This window comes from Cheilinus undulatus, linkage group 24, assembly GCF_018320785.1.
Source record: "Cheilinus undulatus linkage group 24, ASM1832078v1, whole genome shotgun sequence".
NCBI classification, from domain to species: domain Eukaryota; kingdom Metazoa; phylum Chordata; class Actinopteri; order Labriformes; family Labridae; genus Cheilinus; species Cheilinus undulatus.
Window position 1 is genome coordinate 2,628,043 of NC_054888.1, and position 17,084 is coordinate 2,645,126.

Genomic DNA, 17,084 nt, shown 5'->3' on the forward strand with positions numbered 1-17,084 from the left:
GCTTTACTGATGAGTGCTGTGCAACCCTGGATGGTCCAGATGGAGGAGCAGTGGATGGTTGGTGGATGGACACCATGTCCCAACAAGGCTGCGACATCAGCAAAGAGGGGGTGGAGTCATGTTTTGGGCTGGAATCATGGGGAGAGAGCTGGTAGACCCCTTTAGGGTCCCTGAAGGGTCAAAAACTACCTCATCAAAGTATCTAGAGTTTCTGACTGACCACTTTCTTCCATGGTACAAAAAGAAGAACCATGCCTTCTGTAGCAAAATTATCTTCATGCATGACAATGCTCCATGCTGCAAAGAATCCCTCTGTGTCATTGGCTGCTATGGGCATAAAAGGAGAGAAACTCATGGTGTGGCCCCCATCCTCCCCTGACCTTTAACCCTAGAGAACCTTTGGAGCATCCTCAAGCTAAAGATCTATGAGGGTGGGAGGCAGTTCACATCAAAACAGCAGCTCTGGGAGGATATTCTGACATCCTGCAAAGAAATTCAAGAGAAACTCTCCAAAAACTCACAAGTTCAATGGATGCAAGAATAGTGAAGGTGATATCAAAGAAGGGCTCCTATGTTAACATGGAACTTGGCCTGTTAAGATATTTTTGATTGAAATAGCTTTGATTTCAGTAAATATGACCTCCTAATACTGCAGATTCAACAAACGACCATTTTCAGTTCTTTGTAACCTATAAAATGTTTTGAAACTCTGTTGTGCAGAATAATGTGGAGCAGTGCATTTTTTAGTTTTTATTTTTTAATAAAAATAGTTATCATTGGGAGCTTTGTTCAATAAAATTAGAATTATGCTCTGTTATTTGCAGCGACTATTTAGGAAAATCCAAGAAAAATGTCACTTGCATAATAATTTGGAATGTAGTGTATGTACTTCTAGTTTTGAGTGGATACCATAAATCCCGGGACACAGACAGCAGACCAGTTAAATGAGTTCAAACGTAACTGTGCATGTAAACGTACTGAGTCTCACTGGTCTCAGCTGACAGGAAGTGCTCATCTTCTTTGACAAAGCATATAAAATAACATTTTTAACATGATTGTGTTTCTGAACAGGCAACAGAGCTCATCTTCACGTCAGAATCAAACATTTTAATAAAGATCAGACTCAGCAGCAGGAAATGAGTATAAACATGAAACTGTAGACGTCATATTCTACACAGGTACATCTACAGGTAGTGTGTTAATGCTGTAGTTAAAGGTGGTGTATCTGTCTGAGAGGTCTTTAATGTGCCGTGTGAAACAGCAGTGGTGTGAAACAGAAATCAGCTGTTCTGTGTTCAGAGCTCATCAAAACATGCAAAGCTCTCAGGCCTCATCCTTGGTCTCTGGCTCCGCCTCCCCGTCACCTGTGCGGTGTGTCAGCAGGTGTCTGTTCAGGTGAGTTTTGCGTGTGTAGCTCTTGGAGCAGTAGACACAGCCGTATGGACGGACACTGCTGTGAGCCAACATGTGCTTCTTCAGGTCAAACTTCCTCCTCAGACATTTCCCACATTCAGGACACGAGAACGGCTTCTCTCCTGGAGACGGGCGAGATTTAGGGTTATTACCATGTTTTTACACAATTATTTACATTCAAAAAGCCCAGTAGATTACAAACTACATTAGAATCTAATCATGAATAAAGATCTAAGTCCTTAGACTGCTGTGGTGATAAAATACCAGTACGATGATTTCATAAAGGCTGAGAGGGAGGGGAACAAGACACGCCCACTCCCTGCTTCCTACTGTCCCTCATCAGCCACAACATCATCCAGTCTATCCTGCTACTTAGATCTGATTATTAGCCATAAAGTCAGAACTACTCAAGGTAGACTTACCACTAGGTTCCTCGTCATGTGCTACAGAAACAGGGCAGAAAAGTTGTTTTTCAAAGAACTGTTTTTGAATTTTGACATTTTAATCTAAAAATTTTGACATTTATCTAATAAATTTTTAGATTTTAATCTAAAAATTTTGACATTTATCTAATAAATTTTTAGATTTTAATCTAAAAATTTTGACATTTATCTTAAAATTTACAGATTTTTATCTCAAAATTTTGACATTTATCTTAAAATTTTTACAGTTTAGTCTAAAAATTTTGACATTTTGACATTTATCTGTTAACCCTGAGTCTGATCACCCTGAGTCTGTTAACCCTGACTCTGTTAACTCTGAGTCTGTTGACCCTGAGTCTATTTCCCCTGAGTTTGTTAACTCAGAGTCTGTTGACTCTGAGTTTGGTATTTCTGAGTCTATTTTCACTGAGTCTGTTAACTCAGAGTTTGTTGACCCTGAGTTTGTTTTACCTGACTTTGTTAATTCTTAGTCTGTTAACCCTTAGTCTGCTGAGTTTTTTAACCCTGAGTCTGTTAACCCTGACTTTGTTAAACCTGACTCTGTTAATTCTGAGTGTGTTAACTCTGAGTCTGTTGACCCTGAGTCTGTTAACTCAGAGTCTGTTAACCCTGTGTTTGTTTAACCTGACTCTGTTAATTCTGAGGTCTGTTAACCTTGACTCTCTTAATGACCATGTTTTAAGAAAAACATAATTTATTATCAATCTTGGCCAACAGTACTACATTACCCACAATCCCTGAGCTGTGGGCTGCTATCAGTGAACCTTCGTCACTCATTATAAGCAACCTTTGCTGAAGACCAACCGTTAAATTCACTTCTAGCAGCAGTACTGGATTGAAACATGCTTAATGGCGTGTTAAGCCAATCAAGGGGGTTGCGATTACACTTCAGGATTATGGGTAATGTATTGCTGTTGGCTGAGATGGTGAATAAACCAGGTTGAGTTCATAAAAGAAGAATGAGGAATGATGTTGTGGCTGATTAGGGACAGTAGGACCTGACCTCTTTCAAATGTAGTCAAAGTGTTTAGTAGAATCACTTTAATATTGGCAATGCTATTGCCAACTGAGACAGTGCTGTGTCCCTCTACTGGTTAAAAATGTTGGCAATATTTTTGTGCAACTTAGACAGTACCTGTCTTTGTGTGAGACCCCCCTGGTCATACCTGTGTGAATCCTGCGGTGCTCAGTCAGGTGACAGGAAATAGAAAAGGCTTTCCCACAGTCCTGGCAGACGTACGGTCTCTCCCCCGTGTGCGTCCTCATGTGTTTCTGCAGGTCTCCTCCTGACGGCCAGCCCTTCCCACACACCGTGCACACGTACGGGCGCTCCCCGGTGTGCCGCCGTACGTGGACGTTGAGCCCGGCGAGCGCGGTGAAGTCTTTGGGGCAGTAGGGGCAGCGGTAGGGCCGCTCGCCAGTGTGCGTCCTCAGGTGACCCTCCAGCCCATCGCGGGTTTTGAAGCGTTTGCCGCACTGTGAGCACAGGAAGCGGCTCTCGGCGCTGTGGCTGGCCCGGTGGGAGTGCAGGCCGGTGAGGGAGCCGTACGCCTTACTGCAGATATCGCACTGATACGAACGGGACGTGTGCAGACGCTGGTGGATCCGCAGCTGGGTCACACCTACGGAGAAACAGGACGGTTGCTATGGTGACTGGTGTTAAAACAGAGATGCACTTTATACATTTATGGAAGCCCATTAGTGACAAATAAAAAAGTCAGTAACCATAACGAAATCTTCAACCAAGATTACGAGATAGAAAAATCCAATTATGATAGAAAGTTAAAATTATAAAAGTCATAATAAATTTGATTTATCTCCTATTTAATAACTCGTGTTAGCACTTTTTTATCATTTCAACTTTTTATCTCTTAAATTTGTTTGACATTTATATCTCATAATTTTGACTTTTTAATCTTAAAATGTTGACATTCATCTTAAAAATTTACATTTTAGACTCAATATTTTGAAATTTATCTCAAGATTTTTACTTTTATCTGAAAATTTTTACATTCATCTCAACATGTTGACATTTTAATCTCAAAATTTTGACATTTATATTAACATCTTACATTTTAATCTCAAATTTTTTTATATTTTTATCTTAATATTTGTACATTTTAATCTCAAAATCTTGACGTTAAAGACCTATGAAGTCATCACAGGCATTCTTATTATTTTAAAATTCAGACATTTATCCCAAAATTTTGACATTAATCTTAAAATTTTGATTTTAGTCTCAAAATTTTGACGTTTATCTTAAAATTTGTACATTTTAACCTTAAAATTTTGACATTTATTTTAATATTCTGACATTCATCCCAAAATTTTGACATTAATCTTAAAATTTTGACATTTTAGTCTCAAAATTTTGACGTTTATCTTTATATTTTAAAGGTTTTTATCTTAAAATTTTAACATTTAGCTGAAACTTACAAACTCACATAACTGTGACTTTTTTATTCTAGTGCATAAATCACAGATGTTTGACTTATATATGGACCATGGGCATCCTCAGTTTACCCTGCTGATCAGTGATTTGAAGCGTTCTGTTTTCAGGAACTTAAATTGTCATTCTCATGTAAATAAACAGTCAATGTTGAACAAAGGCTACTTCTGCATGTTTCAGCGATGTCCGGCTCTTCTCTTACATGCACTGTCACAGCTTTTATACCAGTCTCCTGTGCTGTGTTGGTTGTGTCTTTCTTCCTAGCTTTACCTGAATAAATCTGTCTAAAAATGAGTACAGTTGCTGTATAATCAAACTGTTTAACCAGAAGGGAGAAAGGACGACACCTTAACTGCACTAAAACATGAGGAACATTTGCAGAAGTGGGTACAAATGTTGACAATGTTTCAGTGCATTTTAAACAGTTCTCTCTCTTCAGGTCAAACTTGTCGTGCAGTGGGATTGGTAATCCCTTTCAGACTCACCCATGAATGTCTGGTCACAATAACGGCAGTCGTAGCGTGGCTCCGCCCCCTCCACTGAGTGCGTCTGCAGGTGTCGCAGCAGCTGCATCTGCGAGCTGAACGTCTGCTCACACACCGTACAGGTGAGGTCAGGGAGGCGGTGCTGCAGCCGGTGAGCGTCCCTCTCTTTGGCAGACTCAAACACTTTGTCACACTTGCTGCAGGTGAACCCTCCCTTACTCACCTTCTCCAGGTGAGTCTGCTTGTGATTGGTCAGACTGGACAGATGGTGGAACGACTTCTCACACTGGTCGCACTGGTAGACGGGCCGGGTCCGATGGCTGCGCTGGTGAGACAGCAGCTCCGCGTTGGTTTTAAAGATGGCGTTACACTGGAAGCACGAGTGAGACCTAGGGGGGTGGGGATCTGGGGAGCAGGGCTCCAGGGGAGGATCTGGATCCTGACCACCGGCTACAGTCTGCAGGTTCACTGATCTGGTCCTGGTTAAGGCTGAGCCACAGGACTTGTTGGCACGCAGGTGACGGATCACCTGTAGGGGGCAGCAGAGTAAACATGTGGAGGTAAGACATTAGAGGATGGATGATGATGATGATGATGATGATGATCGATGAATGACTCACCTGAGAGCGGTAGATGAAACATTTCCCACACTGTGGACACCTGTGAGCCACCCGCTGAGAATTATGGGAAATGCTGTACAGAGCGTTGGCTGGGACCTCAGAGCAGGACTGATCTGATTGGTCGGCTGACTCCTTTGACCTGACAGGAAACAACATATTGATCAATCTCCAGATGGAACAGATGAAATCTGATCAATCATCTCTCCAAGTCTCACCTGTTCTCCTCATCAATCACAGGTGTGATGATACAATCGTCCCCGCCCACTGCTGAGCTCTGATTGGACGCTTCCTGTTCCCCTGGCAACACGGTGTTACTGATCACCATCTCCTCCACCTCCTCCTGCTCGTCCTCTGTCATCACCACCACCTCCACCTTCACTAGCTCCACGTCCAGCTGCAGAGGGCTCAGCTCGGCAGGGAGAGCGTCTGATTGGACCTCTGCTTCAGCAGGAGGGTCAGGATTGGTCAGCTTGGTGAGGAGGGGGTGGGACCAGGCCAAGAAGAGGATTTTCTCTGAGTCAGGACTCACTGAGGGGGAAATACAGGCCAACAACTACTAAATAAATATAAACAGTTTGAGTTGAACAAAGCAGACATTAAATCAGAGGGGGGTTTATGAGGAGTCGACTAATTCTGAGTCTGTTTACCCTGAGTCTGTTAACCCTGAGGCTGTTATCTCTGAGTCTGTTAACCCTGAGGCTGTTATCTCTGAGTCTGTTAACCCTGAGTCTGCTATCTCTGAGTCTGTTAACCCTGAGTTTGTTACCTCTGAGTCTGTTAACCCTGAGTCTGTTATCTCTGAGTTTGTTACCCTGAGTCTGTTTCTTCTGAGTCTGTAACCTCTGAGTCTGTTAACCCTGTGTCTATTAACTCTGAGTCTGTTGACCCTGAGTCTCTTGACTCTAAAGCCCTACCCCTTCATCTACCCCTTCCCCCTGGCCCTTGAAACAGAGTGGTAAGGGGTAGGGGTGATTCCCCTAAGAAACGAGACGCCACTTGATTGCAGTGTAGCCACTAGGCGGCGCCAAGGTAATGTTTAGACCCGTGAGCTTCATATATTGTCAATACTAGATAAACTGGCTGTATGTGTTTACTTTCCTGCTATATGGAGTCATTAAAAAGTAAAGTTCAAAAGACCCACGTATCTTTTATGTTTTAAAGAAAAACATAACATGCTGTTCATCATCACACATTGCCGATAAACAGCTGCGTCATCGGAGGTGACTATATAGCTTCGACCGTCTCGTTCATACTGCGTTGATCTTATCCACTTATTAATACAATTAACAGCCCTGGTTACATGTGTGGACACCAAAAATACGATAAACCTCAATCCTCTGTGGCTAAAGATTGAATATATGAGAACATAAAATTGTTGTCTTTTCTATAATCATTTTGCCGAAATTTTTTTTCATTTATGCGCCTCGTAGTCTGTTGTGCCATTTCGCAATTGAACGCAGTGCATAGAGGGGAAATTCATCGTAACTCTTGGTTTCAAGTGTGGTCCTGAAAAATCTTCGTTTCAAGGACTATATAGCCCTTGGCCCTTGGCCCTACCCCTCGATTCAAAAGAGAACTGGGACACCACTTCACCTGACGTGAACGTGCAAAACCAAGGAATAGGGCTAAGATAAGGGCTAAGGGGTAGAAATGGGATTCACCCTAAGTTTGTAAGGTTGAGTTTGATATTTCTGAGTCTGTTAACTCTTGAGTTAGTTACCCTTGAGTCTGTTAACCCTTAGTCTGTTAACCCTGACTCTGATGAATCTGTGTCTGTTGAATCTGAGTCTGTTAATTCTGAGTCTGTTAACTCTGAGTCTGTTAACTCTTGAGTTAGTTACCCTTGAGTCTGTTAACCCTTAGTCTGTTAACCTTGACTCTGGTGAATCTGAGTCTGTTGAATCTGAGTCTGTTAATTCTGAGTCTGTTAACTCTGAGTCTGTTAACTCTTGAGTTAGTTACCCTTGAGTCTGTTAACCCTTAGTCTGTTAACCTTGACTCTGGTGAATCTGAGTCTGTTGAATCTGAGTCTGTTAATTCTGAGTCTGTTAACTCTGAGTCTGTTAACTCTTGAGTTAGTTACCCTTGAGTCTGTTAACCCTTAGTCTGTTAACCTTGACTCTGGTGAATCTGAGTCTGTTGAATCTGAGTCTGTTAATTCTGAGTCTGTTAACTCTGAGTCTGTTAACTCTTGAGTTAGTTACCCTTGAGTCTGTTAACCCTTAGTCTGTTAACCTTGACTCTGGTGAATCTGAGTCTGTTGAATCTGAGTCTGTTAATTCTGAGTCTGTTAACTCTGAGTCTGTTAACTCTTGAGTTAGTTACCCTTGAGTCTGTTAACCCTTAGTCTGTTAACCCTGACTCTGATGAATCTGTGTCTGTTGAATCTGAGTCTGTTAATTCTGAGTCTGTTAACTCTGAGTCTCTTAACTCTTGAGTTAGTTACCCTTGAGTCTGTTAACCCTTAGTCTGTTAACCTTGACTCTGGTGAATCTGAGTCTGTTGAATCTGAGTCTGTTAATTCTGAGTCTGTTAACTCTGAGTCTGTTAACTCTTGAGTTAGTTACCCTTGAGTCTGTTAACCCTTAGTCTGTTAACCCTGACTCTGATGAATCTGTGTCTGTTGAATCTGAGTCTGTTAATTCTGAGCCTGTTAACTCTGAGTCTCTTAACTCTTGAGTTAGTTACCCTTGAGTCTGTTAACCCTTACTCTGTTAACCCTGACTCTGGTGAATCTGTGTCTGTTGAATCTGAGTCTGTTAATTCTGAGTCTGTTAACTCTGAGTCTCTTAACTCTTGAGTTAGTTACCCTTGAGTCTGTTAACCCTTACTCTGTTAACCCTGACTCTGGTGAATCTGAGTCTGTTAACTCTGAGTCTGTTAATTCGGAGTCTGTTAACTCTGAGTCTGTTTACTTTACCACATTATCTATGAGCTTTCTCTAAACTGTGACACCAGGAGTTTCCATGAACACATTCCTCTACTTCAGATCTGTTAATCCTGCTTTAAACCTTCTAGGGTAGTAAGATAAAAAAATGACGACACCTTTCAGCCAATTTAAAGCTGTGACTCTGAACAAATCCTGGTCCGGACCAGGTAATGAGTTTAGGCTCAACAGACTAAGATTATGGTCTAAATCCCTACACAGTCCAGCCCTTAGTAATGTTTTCAGTGTCTGTGGTTTGATACCTGTGGTTGTTGCCTGTTCCATTTGACAGCTCTGATTGGTCAGGAGCTCCCTAAAGTCCACCTTATTGGCCTCCTGTAAACACTCCTCAACACCACCGGGGGCAGCATCGAGCCAAGAAGCAGCCTTAGAGAAAAACATCTAAATGTTACCCAAATGATCACCTGAGAGGATTTCAGTGACTGAGTAGTAACATTAGCAGAAGAGAATGAGGCAAACATGGCGCCCTCTAAAGGTCAAACTCAGTTCGTTTACATGCAGTCACATTATTATGTCAGTGCGACTCAAACTGGACTCTATAAATACATGAAAACAGGTTAATGTGCATGAAATCCTACTGAATGGAATTTCCCAGAGTCCTGCAATATTTTAAATAGTTCATGTCTGGTTTTCTGAGGACCTGTTTGAAGTCAGGCACTGGGAACAGCTGCTCGATCCTGGACAGGAAGTCAGATATGAAAGACTGGAGGGCGGAGTCAAAGCTATGGCTGAAAACCTCCTAAAACAAAGAAGAGTGTTATAGACATGGGACCCGTTTCAAGAAGGAAGTTCAACAAACTCAGAAACTAACCCTGAGAAACTCTGAGTTAATCTACCCACAGGTGAGAAACTCTGAGTTAATCTACCCACAGGGGGAGAAACTCTGAGTTAATCTACCCACAGGGAAGAAACTCAGAGCTTCTCAGTTGTAGAGCAGTAACTCTGAGTTGTTAAATCAACTCTGAGTGGGCTGATATCTGTGGATGTTGTGTGACCTTGTTGTTGTTGTTGTAGTTGTAGCACTGACCTGCTGGAGGCGCTGTCTGTCTGCTGGACTGTGGACCAGTTTATCTGCGAGTGTCGACAGAGCTGAACACCATCCGGTCACCTCTTCATCCCCACTCTGATGGGACAAAAGAGGCGCATGAAAAAGAAGATGTCGAGGCAGTAGAAAGAGGAGAACAAGACAAAGAAGACAAGGGAGGCGAAGAAGAAAAAAAAGATGAAGAAAACAAAAAGAGGACAAAGAAGAAGAAGTAGACAAGGAAGGAGAGGGCCTGGGATTATCTGAAATATTGATTATTGATTTATTTCCAGGTTATTTCACCCCAGTCAAGTTTCTTATTTAATAAAGGTATCTAAATGGTAAAGGACGAGGTGACGCCTCCATAGACCATGTTTTATGAAACTGATCCAAAAAAAGACAATACTTTAATCCTTTAGATTACAAACTGAAAACAGATCAAAATACCAGCATGCTTATATCTCCTGCTATTAAAGCTAAAATAGAAACATTTGTTCCAGAAACAACAGAGGAGGGATGTATTAAAGACATCTGCTCTCACTGTTACCTCACAGACTGAGAGGACTTTGTCCACGTGGACTTGGACAGACTGAGGGTCGGGGTCACTGAGAGCCGCCTAAACCAAGAAGAGAGGAGAGATGTTGTTCTCTGTTCTGGTCTCACCTGATCAAACATACCTGGATGTGTAAATGAGTGTCTCTCCTCACCTTGGCCCTCAGAGCGAGCAGAAGCAGACTCCTCTGTCTGTCCGTCAGCAGTTGAGGGATGGCCTCAGTAACCAAGGCAACAAAGTCCTCGAGCATCCCATAATGCCTCGCACTTTGCTGCTGGGCGACCTGCCACATCACCGCCGTCAGCAGGCGGAGGGGAGGGACAAGGAGGCGAAGGGAGGAGAGGGGGAGGGAAGAAACTGGGAGGGAGAAAAATACAGGAATTATTAAGATTTATGCATTTATGTATATTATAATACAATTTATCACAACATGGTTGAAGTTCAAAATGAACCTCATGGCTGGATTGGATTAAAATCACACGCAGTCGTCCAGGACACACAATGATGGGCAATTTGGGAGTTTAAATAACTAATAAATACAGGGGAAAAAAATTATTTCTGAAATCAGAGACAGAATTCTGAGATCAAAGTCCGAATTCTGAGGTTAAAATTAGATTGATTTAGATCAAAGTCAGAATTCTGAGATCAAATGTAGAATTCTGAGATCAAAGTAAGAATTCTGAGATCAGAGTCAGAACTTTGAGATCAGAGTCAGAACTCTGAGATCAAAGGTAGAATTCTGAGATCAAAGGTAGAATTCTGAGATCAGAGTCAGAACTCTGAGATCAGAGTCAGAACTCTGAGATCAAAGGTAGAATTCTGAGATCAGAGTCAGAACTCTGAGATCAGAGTCAGAACTCTGAGATCAAAGTCAGAATTCTGAGATCAGAGTCAGAACTTTGAGATCAGAGTCAGAACTCTGAGATCAAAGGTAGAATTCTGAGATCAAAGGTAGAATTCTGAGATCAGAGTCAGAACTCTGAGATCAGAGTCAGAACTCTGAGATCAAATGTAGAATTCTGAGATCAAAGTCAGAATTCTGAGATCAGAGTCAGAACTTTGAGATCAGAGTCAGAACTCTGAGATCAAATGTAGAATTCTGAGATCAAAGTCAGAATTCTGAGATCAGAGTCAGAACTTTGAGATCAGAGTCAGAACTCTGAGATCAAAGGTAGAATTCTGAGATCAAAGGTAGAATTCTGAGATCAGAGTCAGAACTCTGAGATCAGAGTCAGAACTCTGAGATCAAATGTAGAATTCTGAGATCAAAGTCAGAATTCTGAGATCAGAGTCAGAACTTTGAGATCAGAGTCAGAACTCTGAGATCAAAGGTAGAATTCTGAGATCAAAGGTAGAATTCTGAGATCAGAGTCAGAACTCTGAGATCAAAGTCAGAATTCTGAGATCAAAGGTAGAATTCTGAGATCAAAGTCAGAATTCTGAGATCAGAGTCAGAATTCTGAGATCAGAGTCAGAATTCTGAGATCAAAGTCAGTAAATGAGATCAGAGTCAGAATTCTGAGATCAGAGTCAGAATTCTGAGATCAGAGTCAGAATTCTGAGATCAGAGTCAGAATTCTGAGATCAAAGTCAGAATTCTGAGATCAAAGTCAGAATTCTGAGATCAGAGTCAGAATTCTGAGATCAAAGTCAGAATTCTGAGATCAGAGTCAGAACTCTGAGATCAAAGGTAGAATTCTGAGATCAAAGTAAGAATTCTGAGATCAGAGTCAGAACTCTGAGATCAAAGTGAGAACTCTGAGATCAGAGTCAGAACTCTGAGATCAAAGGTAGAATTCTGAAATCAAAGGTAGAATTCTGAGATCAGAGTCAGAACTCTGAGATCAAAGTAAGAATTCTGAGATCGGAGTCAGAACTCTGAGATCAAAGGTAGAATTCTGAGATCAGAGTCAGAACTCTGAGATCAGAGTCAGAATTCTGAGATCAGAGTCAGAATTCTGAGATCAAAGTCAGAATTCTGAGATCAGAGTCAGAACTCTGAGATCAGAGTCAGAACTCTGAGATCAAAGGTAGAATTCTGAGATCAAAGTCAGAATTCTGAGATCAAAGTCAGAATTCTGAGATCAGAGTCAGAACTCTGAGATCAGAGTCAGAACTCTGAGATCAGAGTCAGAATTCTGAGATCAAATGTAGAATTCTGAGATCAAAGTCAGAATTCTGAGATCAGAGTCAGAACTCTGAGATCAGAGTCAGAATTCTGAGATCAAATGTAGAATTCTGAGATCAAAGTCAGAATTCTGAGATCAGAGTCAGAATTCTGAGATCAAATGTAGAATTCTGAGATCAGAGTCAGAACTCTGAGATCAAAGTCAGAATTCTGAGATCAGAGTCAGAACTCTGAGATCAGAGTCAGAATTCTGAGATCAAATGTAGAATTCTGAGATCAAAGTCAGAATTCTGAGATCAAATGTAGAATTCTGAGATCAGAGTCAGAACTCTGAGATCAAAGGTGGAATTCTGAGATCAAAGCCTGAATATTGAGATTAAAGTCAGAATTCATAGATTAAAGCCTGAATTTTGATATCCAAGCCTTAATTCTGAGATTAATGCCAGATTTACTTCAAACCGGTTGTCCATTCAGTATCTTAACACTGGGTACATAGGGCCGTGGATGAAGCCAGGTGTTGTGATATTTGGCTTAAACGACCACAGGTTACACATCAAATATTGACCCATATAATTCACAAATAATCACTGTTGTGTTTTTCTTGTAAATGCGTCTCTACTTTTTATTTACACTTCGGTAGAATATTGTCATATACATATATAAATTAGATCACATTTAGTTTCCAGTTTTTGTTTTATATTTCTCTTCTCCATGACTTTTGAAATAACAGATTTCTAAACGTAGTTTAGTTCATTAAACTCCACAGACCGAGCACACACGTCGGGCTAGCTTTGTGACTGAAGTAGAAAAACTGAAATAATTATAAAATAATAACAATTAATGAGTGATGACTTAAGTCAGTTATAATGAAGAGCACATACCCATTCTGGGTTAAAGTCACAAACGTCTTCGTTTGTTTTTAAAGCTGCATTAAAGTCCGTTAGCTTCTAGAGCTAACCGCTGTACAACTGTTTACAGTCCGCTTTCACACCGGAAGTTGATCACTTCAGACCAAACACTTCCGGTTCCACGTGTACATTGTGGAAAACAGTTAAAAAAGCAAACAATTACTTAATATAATTACTCATTAAAAAAAGCTGCGAGCTATTCAACAGAAAGGCTTACATTTTGAAGTTTTAATTAATAATAATTTGTTCTGCAAAATAAGTAGATCCTTGTTTTTATAAGAAATTAATTCTATCTAGGAGCGGATCTTTTTATTATTATCTAGGAGCAGGATGTGAGACATTTCTAACTTCACTGGACCTGAATATCCAGCTGAGGGCAAAGGTATGGTGGCCCTGAAGGTCAACTGCAAATAACCTTTCCTTTATCAATTTATTCTCTCTTTTTAAAAATACAGTTGCAAACATCTTTTCAATATATTCAGATGGGACTCATCTCTCTTTAGTGAAAAAATGTCCAAATGTTGCCTTTTTTTTTTTTTTTTTTTTTTTTTTAAGTTTTGCCATTTTACGTCTAAATTTTGGTTTAAAATGTCCAGATGTTGCCAGAATTTTCGTGCAAATTTGACTGTACTCTTTCCCTCTCTTTAGTTTAAATTTACCAGATGTTGTCAGTATTTTTGTGCAGTTTAGATAGTACTCCTTCCCTCTCTTTTGTTTGAAAACAACAAAAATGTTGCCAATATTTTTGTCCAATTTAGACAGTACGCTTTCTGCGTTTAAAAATACCCACATTGCAAACATTTTTGTTACATTCAGACGATATTTGTCCATTTTTTTCAGATGCCTGAATGTTAGCAACATTTTTAGGCCACTGAGACAGCACTCTTCTTCTCTTTTGTTTAAAAATACCCAGATGTTGTAAATCTTTGCAATCATTTTTGAGCAATTAAGACAAAACTCCCACTGTCTTTTTAGTTCAATAAAAGTCAAAGTTGCCTGTGTATGTGAAATTAAACACTTTTATCTTTTAATGATTTGTTTAAACCATAATTGCTGTCATATCCCTCTCTACAGACATATGACACATTGATAAAACAGCTTTTCTATCTTCGCAAATCAACCTTAAATTTCCAGATACTGTGGTTTAATGTGTGCATGGCACTTGCAAGATAAAAAACAACTTCCTGAATAAGAACCAGGCCAAGATAATTAAGAAAGGATGTTTTTATTGATGATTTGGTTGGACAGAACAGTCACGCATGAGTTTGAAATTCTAAACTTTAACACTGATTTACCACAGAAACCGTTGCAGTGTCTAACAGTCAAACTATTTTTTTAAATAAAAAACCGACCCAGTACAAACAGAACCACACTTCTTCAGTCGTCCTCCTCATCCTCGTCCTCAGTGTCCTCCTCCTTCATCACCTTTACCACTCTCCTCCTCTTCCTCCTCGTCTCCTTCACCTCCTCCACCTCATCCTCCTCGTTCCCCTCCTCCCCTTCCTCCCCTCCTCCGTCCTCCTCTCCCTCCTCCCGAGCGTTACAGCGGCTGCAGTGCCTCCTGAAGCCTCCCAGGTACTCGGACCTGAAGCAGCAGAAGGGGCAGGCGTAGCGTCCGGGCCGGTGGGCGGTGCTGACGTGCTGCTGCATCCGGCTGGGCAGGAAAAACGCGAGTTTACAGATCTTACAGCTGTACGGACGCTCCACGTCGTGGCTGCGCTCAACATGACTGATGGCAAAACCTGCAGGGAAGGAGACACAGATTCCCCCTAAGCATCATGGGAGTTGAGAATGAGGGGGATAGGTCCCCATAAACAGAGACGACAGTCCTGGACACATATTTAATCCTGTTCGTGGTGCTGTTAGCTGCATGTCTTCACCCTCTGGCTCTCCCCATATTTCCTGTCTGGCTTCAGCAGTCCAATCAAATGAATGGTCCAAAAACAATCTTTTAAAAAAACATAAATAAACCATTTTAGCAGTTTAAAGTGTTTTTATGTTAGAATACATCATAGTTTCAACTTTTAAAAGGCCAAATTTGTTGTGTGATGCTTGATTCTTACACTGAGCTAGGAAGAAGACTTGCATCATGGGTAATGTAGTCTCCAGGCTTTGAGGATGGAGACTGTGTGGAAAAGATGATACATGATATGTTTTATTTTATGGATGAATGAAAGTCCAAATGAGTGAAGACATGATTTTTAAAATGGTAATTTGAGGTCTTCAGGGGGTTAGTGAGATTTTTTTTGGTGTTGAAGAGAAAAATCTCCAGAAAAGGATTAAGGCTACTAAAAAAACCTTAAGAATCCACCCTCTGAATTCTGACTTTGATCTCATTATTGTTGTTTTTTCATGGACTTCTCTGTCTGCTAATGAAGATGATAATGATGATGATGATGATGATGATGATGACAATGACGATTCTGACTTTGATCTCGGTATGCTTACTCTGATCTCAGAACTCTGACTTTGATCTCATTATTGTGTTTTTTTTATGGACTTCTATGTCTGCTAATAAAGATGATGATGATGTTGATGACTTTGATCTCGGAATTGATACTTTAATCTCAGAATTCTGACTTTGATCTTGGAATTCTTGCTCTGATCTCAGAACTCTGACTTTGATGTTGGAATTCTTACTCTGATCTCAGAACTCTGACTTTGATCTCGGAATTCTTACTCTGATCTCAGAACTCTGACTTTGATCTCGGAATTCTTACTCTGATCTCAGAACTCTGACTTTGATGTTGGAATTCTTACTCTGATCTCAGAACTCTGACTTTGATCTCGGAATTCTTACTCTGATCTCAGAACTCTGACTTTGATGTTGGAATTCTGACTTTGATCTTAGAATTCTTACTTTGATCTCATTATTCTGACTTTGATCTCAGAATTCTGACTTTGATCTCAGAATTCTTACTTTGATCTCAGAATTCTTACTTTGATCTCAGAATTCTGACTTTGATCTCAGAATTCTTACTTTGATCTCAGAATTCTTACTTTGATCTCATTATTCTGACTTTGATCTCAGAATTCTTACTTTGATCTCAGAATTCTGACTTTGATCTCAGAATTCTTACTTTGATCTCATTATTCTGACTTTGATCTCAGAATTCTTACTTTGATCTTAGAATTCTTACTTTGATCTCCTTATTCTGACTTTGATCTCAGAATTCTGACTTTGATCTCAGAATTCTTACTTTGATCCATTATTCTGACTTTGATCTTAGAATTCTTACTTTGATCTCATTATTCTGACTTTGATCTCAGAATTCTTACTTTGATCTTAGAATTCTGACTTTGATCTCATTATTCTGACTTTGATCTTAGAATGCTTACTTTGATCTCATTATTCTGACTTTGATCTTAGAATTCTTACTTTGCTCTCATTATTCTGACTTTGATCTTAGAATTCTTACTTTGATCTCGGAATTCTGACATTGAGTAGTTTATAGTGGCCCTTATCTTCTTCTGTAGACATCACCAGTAAGTACAGAAGAAGATAATTCCTAAGATAATGAAATACTAGAGGGAATCCTGAGTTTGTACCTTTTAGTTTGGTCTTCCAGCCACAGATCAAACACACGAAGCGGCTTGCGATGAAGCGAACCACTTTGGAGACCACCTCCATCTCCTCTTTCAGCATCTCTCCAGTCAGCCCGGCCGCCCCCTCCTCCTCCTCAGCGCCGCCGCTGCCCTGCGACTGTTTCAGGGTGGAGTCTAGGTGCTGGCGGAGGGACTGGTGGGCGTAGGCTCTGGGGATGTCATGCTTGCGGACCACATGGTTGATGCCCGGTCCCTTCTTGCTGCTCCTCCAGTTACAGATCAGACAGCGATAACCGGCGCCGTCAAACACCAGCACGCTCTCGTCTCCTTCAGCCTCTGTTTTCACTGTCACAGGCTTCTGGAGGGTTGGGCCTTCATCATGGCACTCCACATCATCCTCAGCTTCACTACTTCTCTTTCGTTTGAGAGTTTCTTTTTCTCCCTCCCCCATTTCTCCATCCTTTTCTTCCTTGTCTACCTCCTTTCCTGCCTCCTTTTCTTCTTGTGTGCTTTCCTCCCTCTCTACCACCTTCTCTTCTTCTGTCCTTCCCTCCTTCTCTTCTTCCAT

The 17,084-nt window shown here is 40.8% G+C and overlaps 2 protein-coding genes across 2 annotated transcripts; both read right to left on the reverse strand.

Moving 5' to 3' along the window:
- Positions 1 to 1,086: 1,086 nt before the first annotated feature.
- Positions 1,087 to 13,056, reverse strand: LOC121505998 (zinc finger protein ZFMSA12A-like). The gene is made up of 11 exons (XM_041781461.1): positions 12,944 to 13,056; positions 10,089 to 10,291; positions 9,929 to 9,997; positions 9,385 to 9,480; positions 8,998 to 9,096; positions 8,600 to 8,723; positions 5,626 to 5,938; positions 5,411 to 5,549; positions 4,791 to 5,319; positions 3,023 to 3,478; positions 1,087 to 1,535 (listed from the first exon to the last, which is right to left on the reverse strand). Exons 1-11 carry the CDS (start codon positions 12,945 to 12,947, stop codon positions 1,324 to 1,326), a joined length of 2,244 nt encoding a protein of 747 aa, XP_041637395.1. The 5' UTR covers positions 12,948 to 13,056; the 3' UTR covers positions 1,087 to 1,323.
- A 1,123-nt stretch (positions 13,057 to 14,179) lies between these two features.
- On the reverse strand, positions 14,180 to 17,084 carry LOC121506519 (transcriptional repressor CTCF-like). Its single transcript, XM_041782362.1, has 2 exons — positions 16,520 to 17,084; positions 14,180 to 14,712 (listed from the first exon to the last, which is right to left on the reverse strand). The coding sequence occupies exons 1-2, from the start codon at positions 17,082 to 17,084 to the stop codon at positions 14,348 to 14,350; spliced, it is 930 nt and encodes a 309-aa protein (XP_041638296.1). The 3' UTR covers positions 14,180 to 14,347.

Bases quoted from the DNA above. Each gene is read 5' to 3' on its own strand.
- LOC121505998 (XM_041781461.1), bottom strand. The intron at 9,998-10,088 runs GTGAGGAGAGAC...TTCTTGGTTTAG, and splicing joins TGCTCGCTCTGAGGGCCAAG to GCGGCTCTCAGTGACCCCGA. The intron at 9,481-9,928 runs GTAACAGTGAGA...TTGTCCCATCAG, and splicing joins AAGTCCTCTCAGTCTGTGAG to AGTGGGGATGAAGAGGTGAC.
- LOC121506519 (XM_041782362.1), bottom strand. From the start codon at position 17,084: ATGGAAGAAGAGAAGGAGGGAAGGACAGAAGAAGAGAAGGTGGTAGAG. The intron at 14,713-16,519 runs GTACAAACTCAG...CCTTCCCTGCAG, and splicing joins CTGGAAGACCAAACTAAAAG to GTTTTGCCATCAGTCATGTT.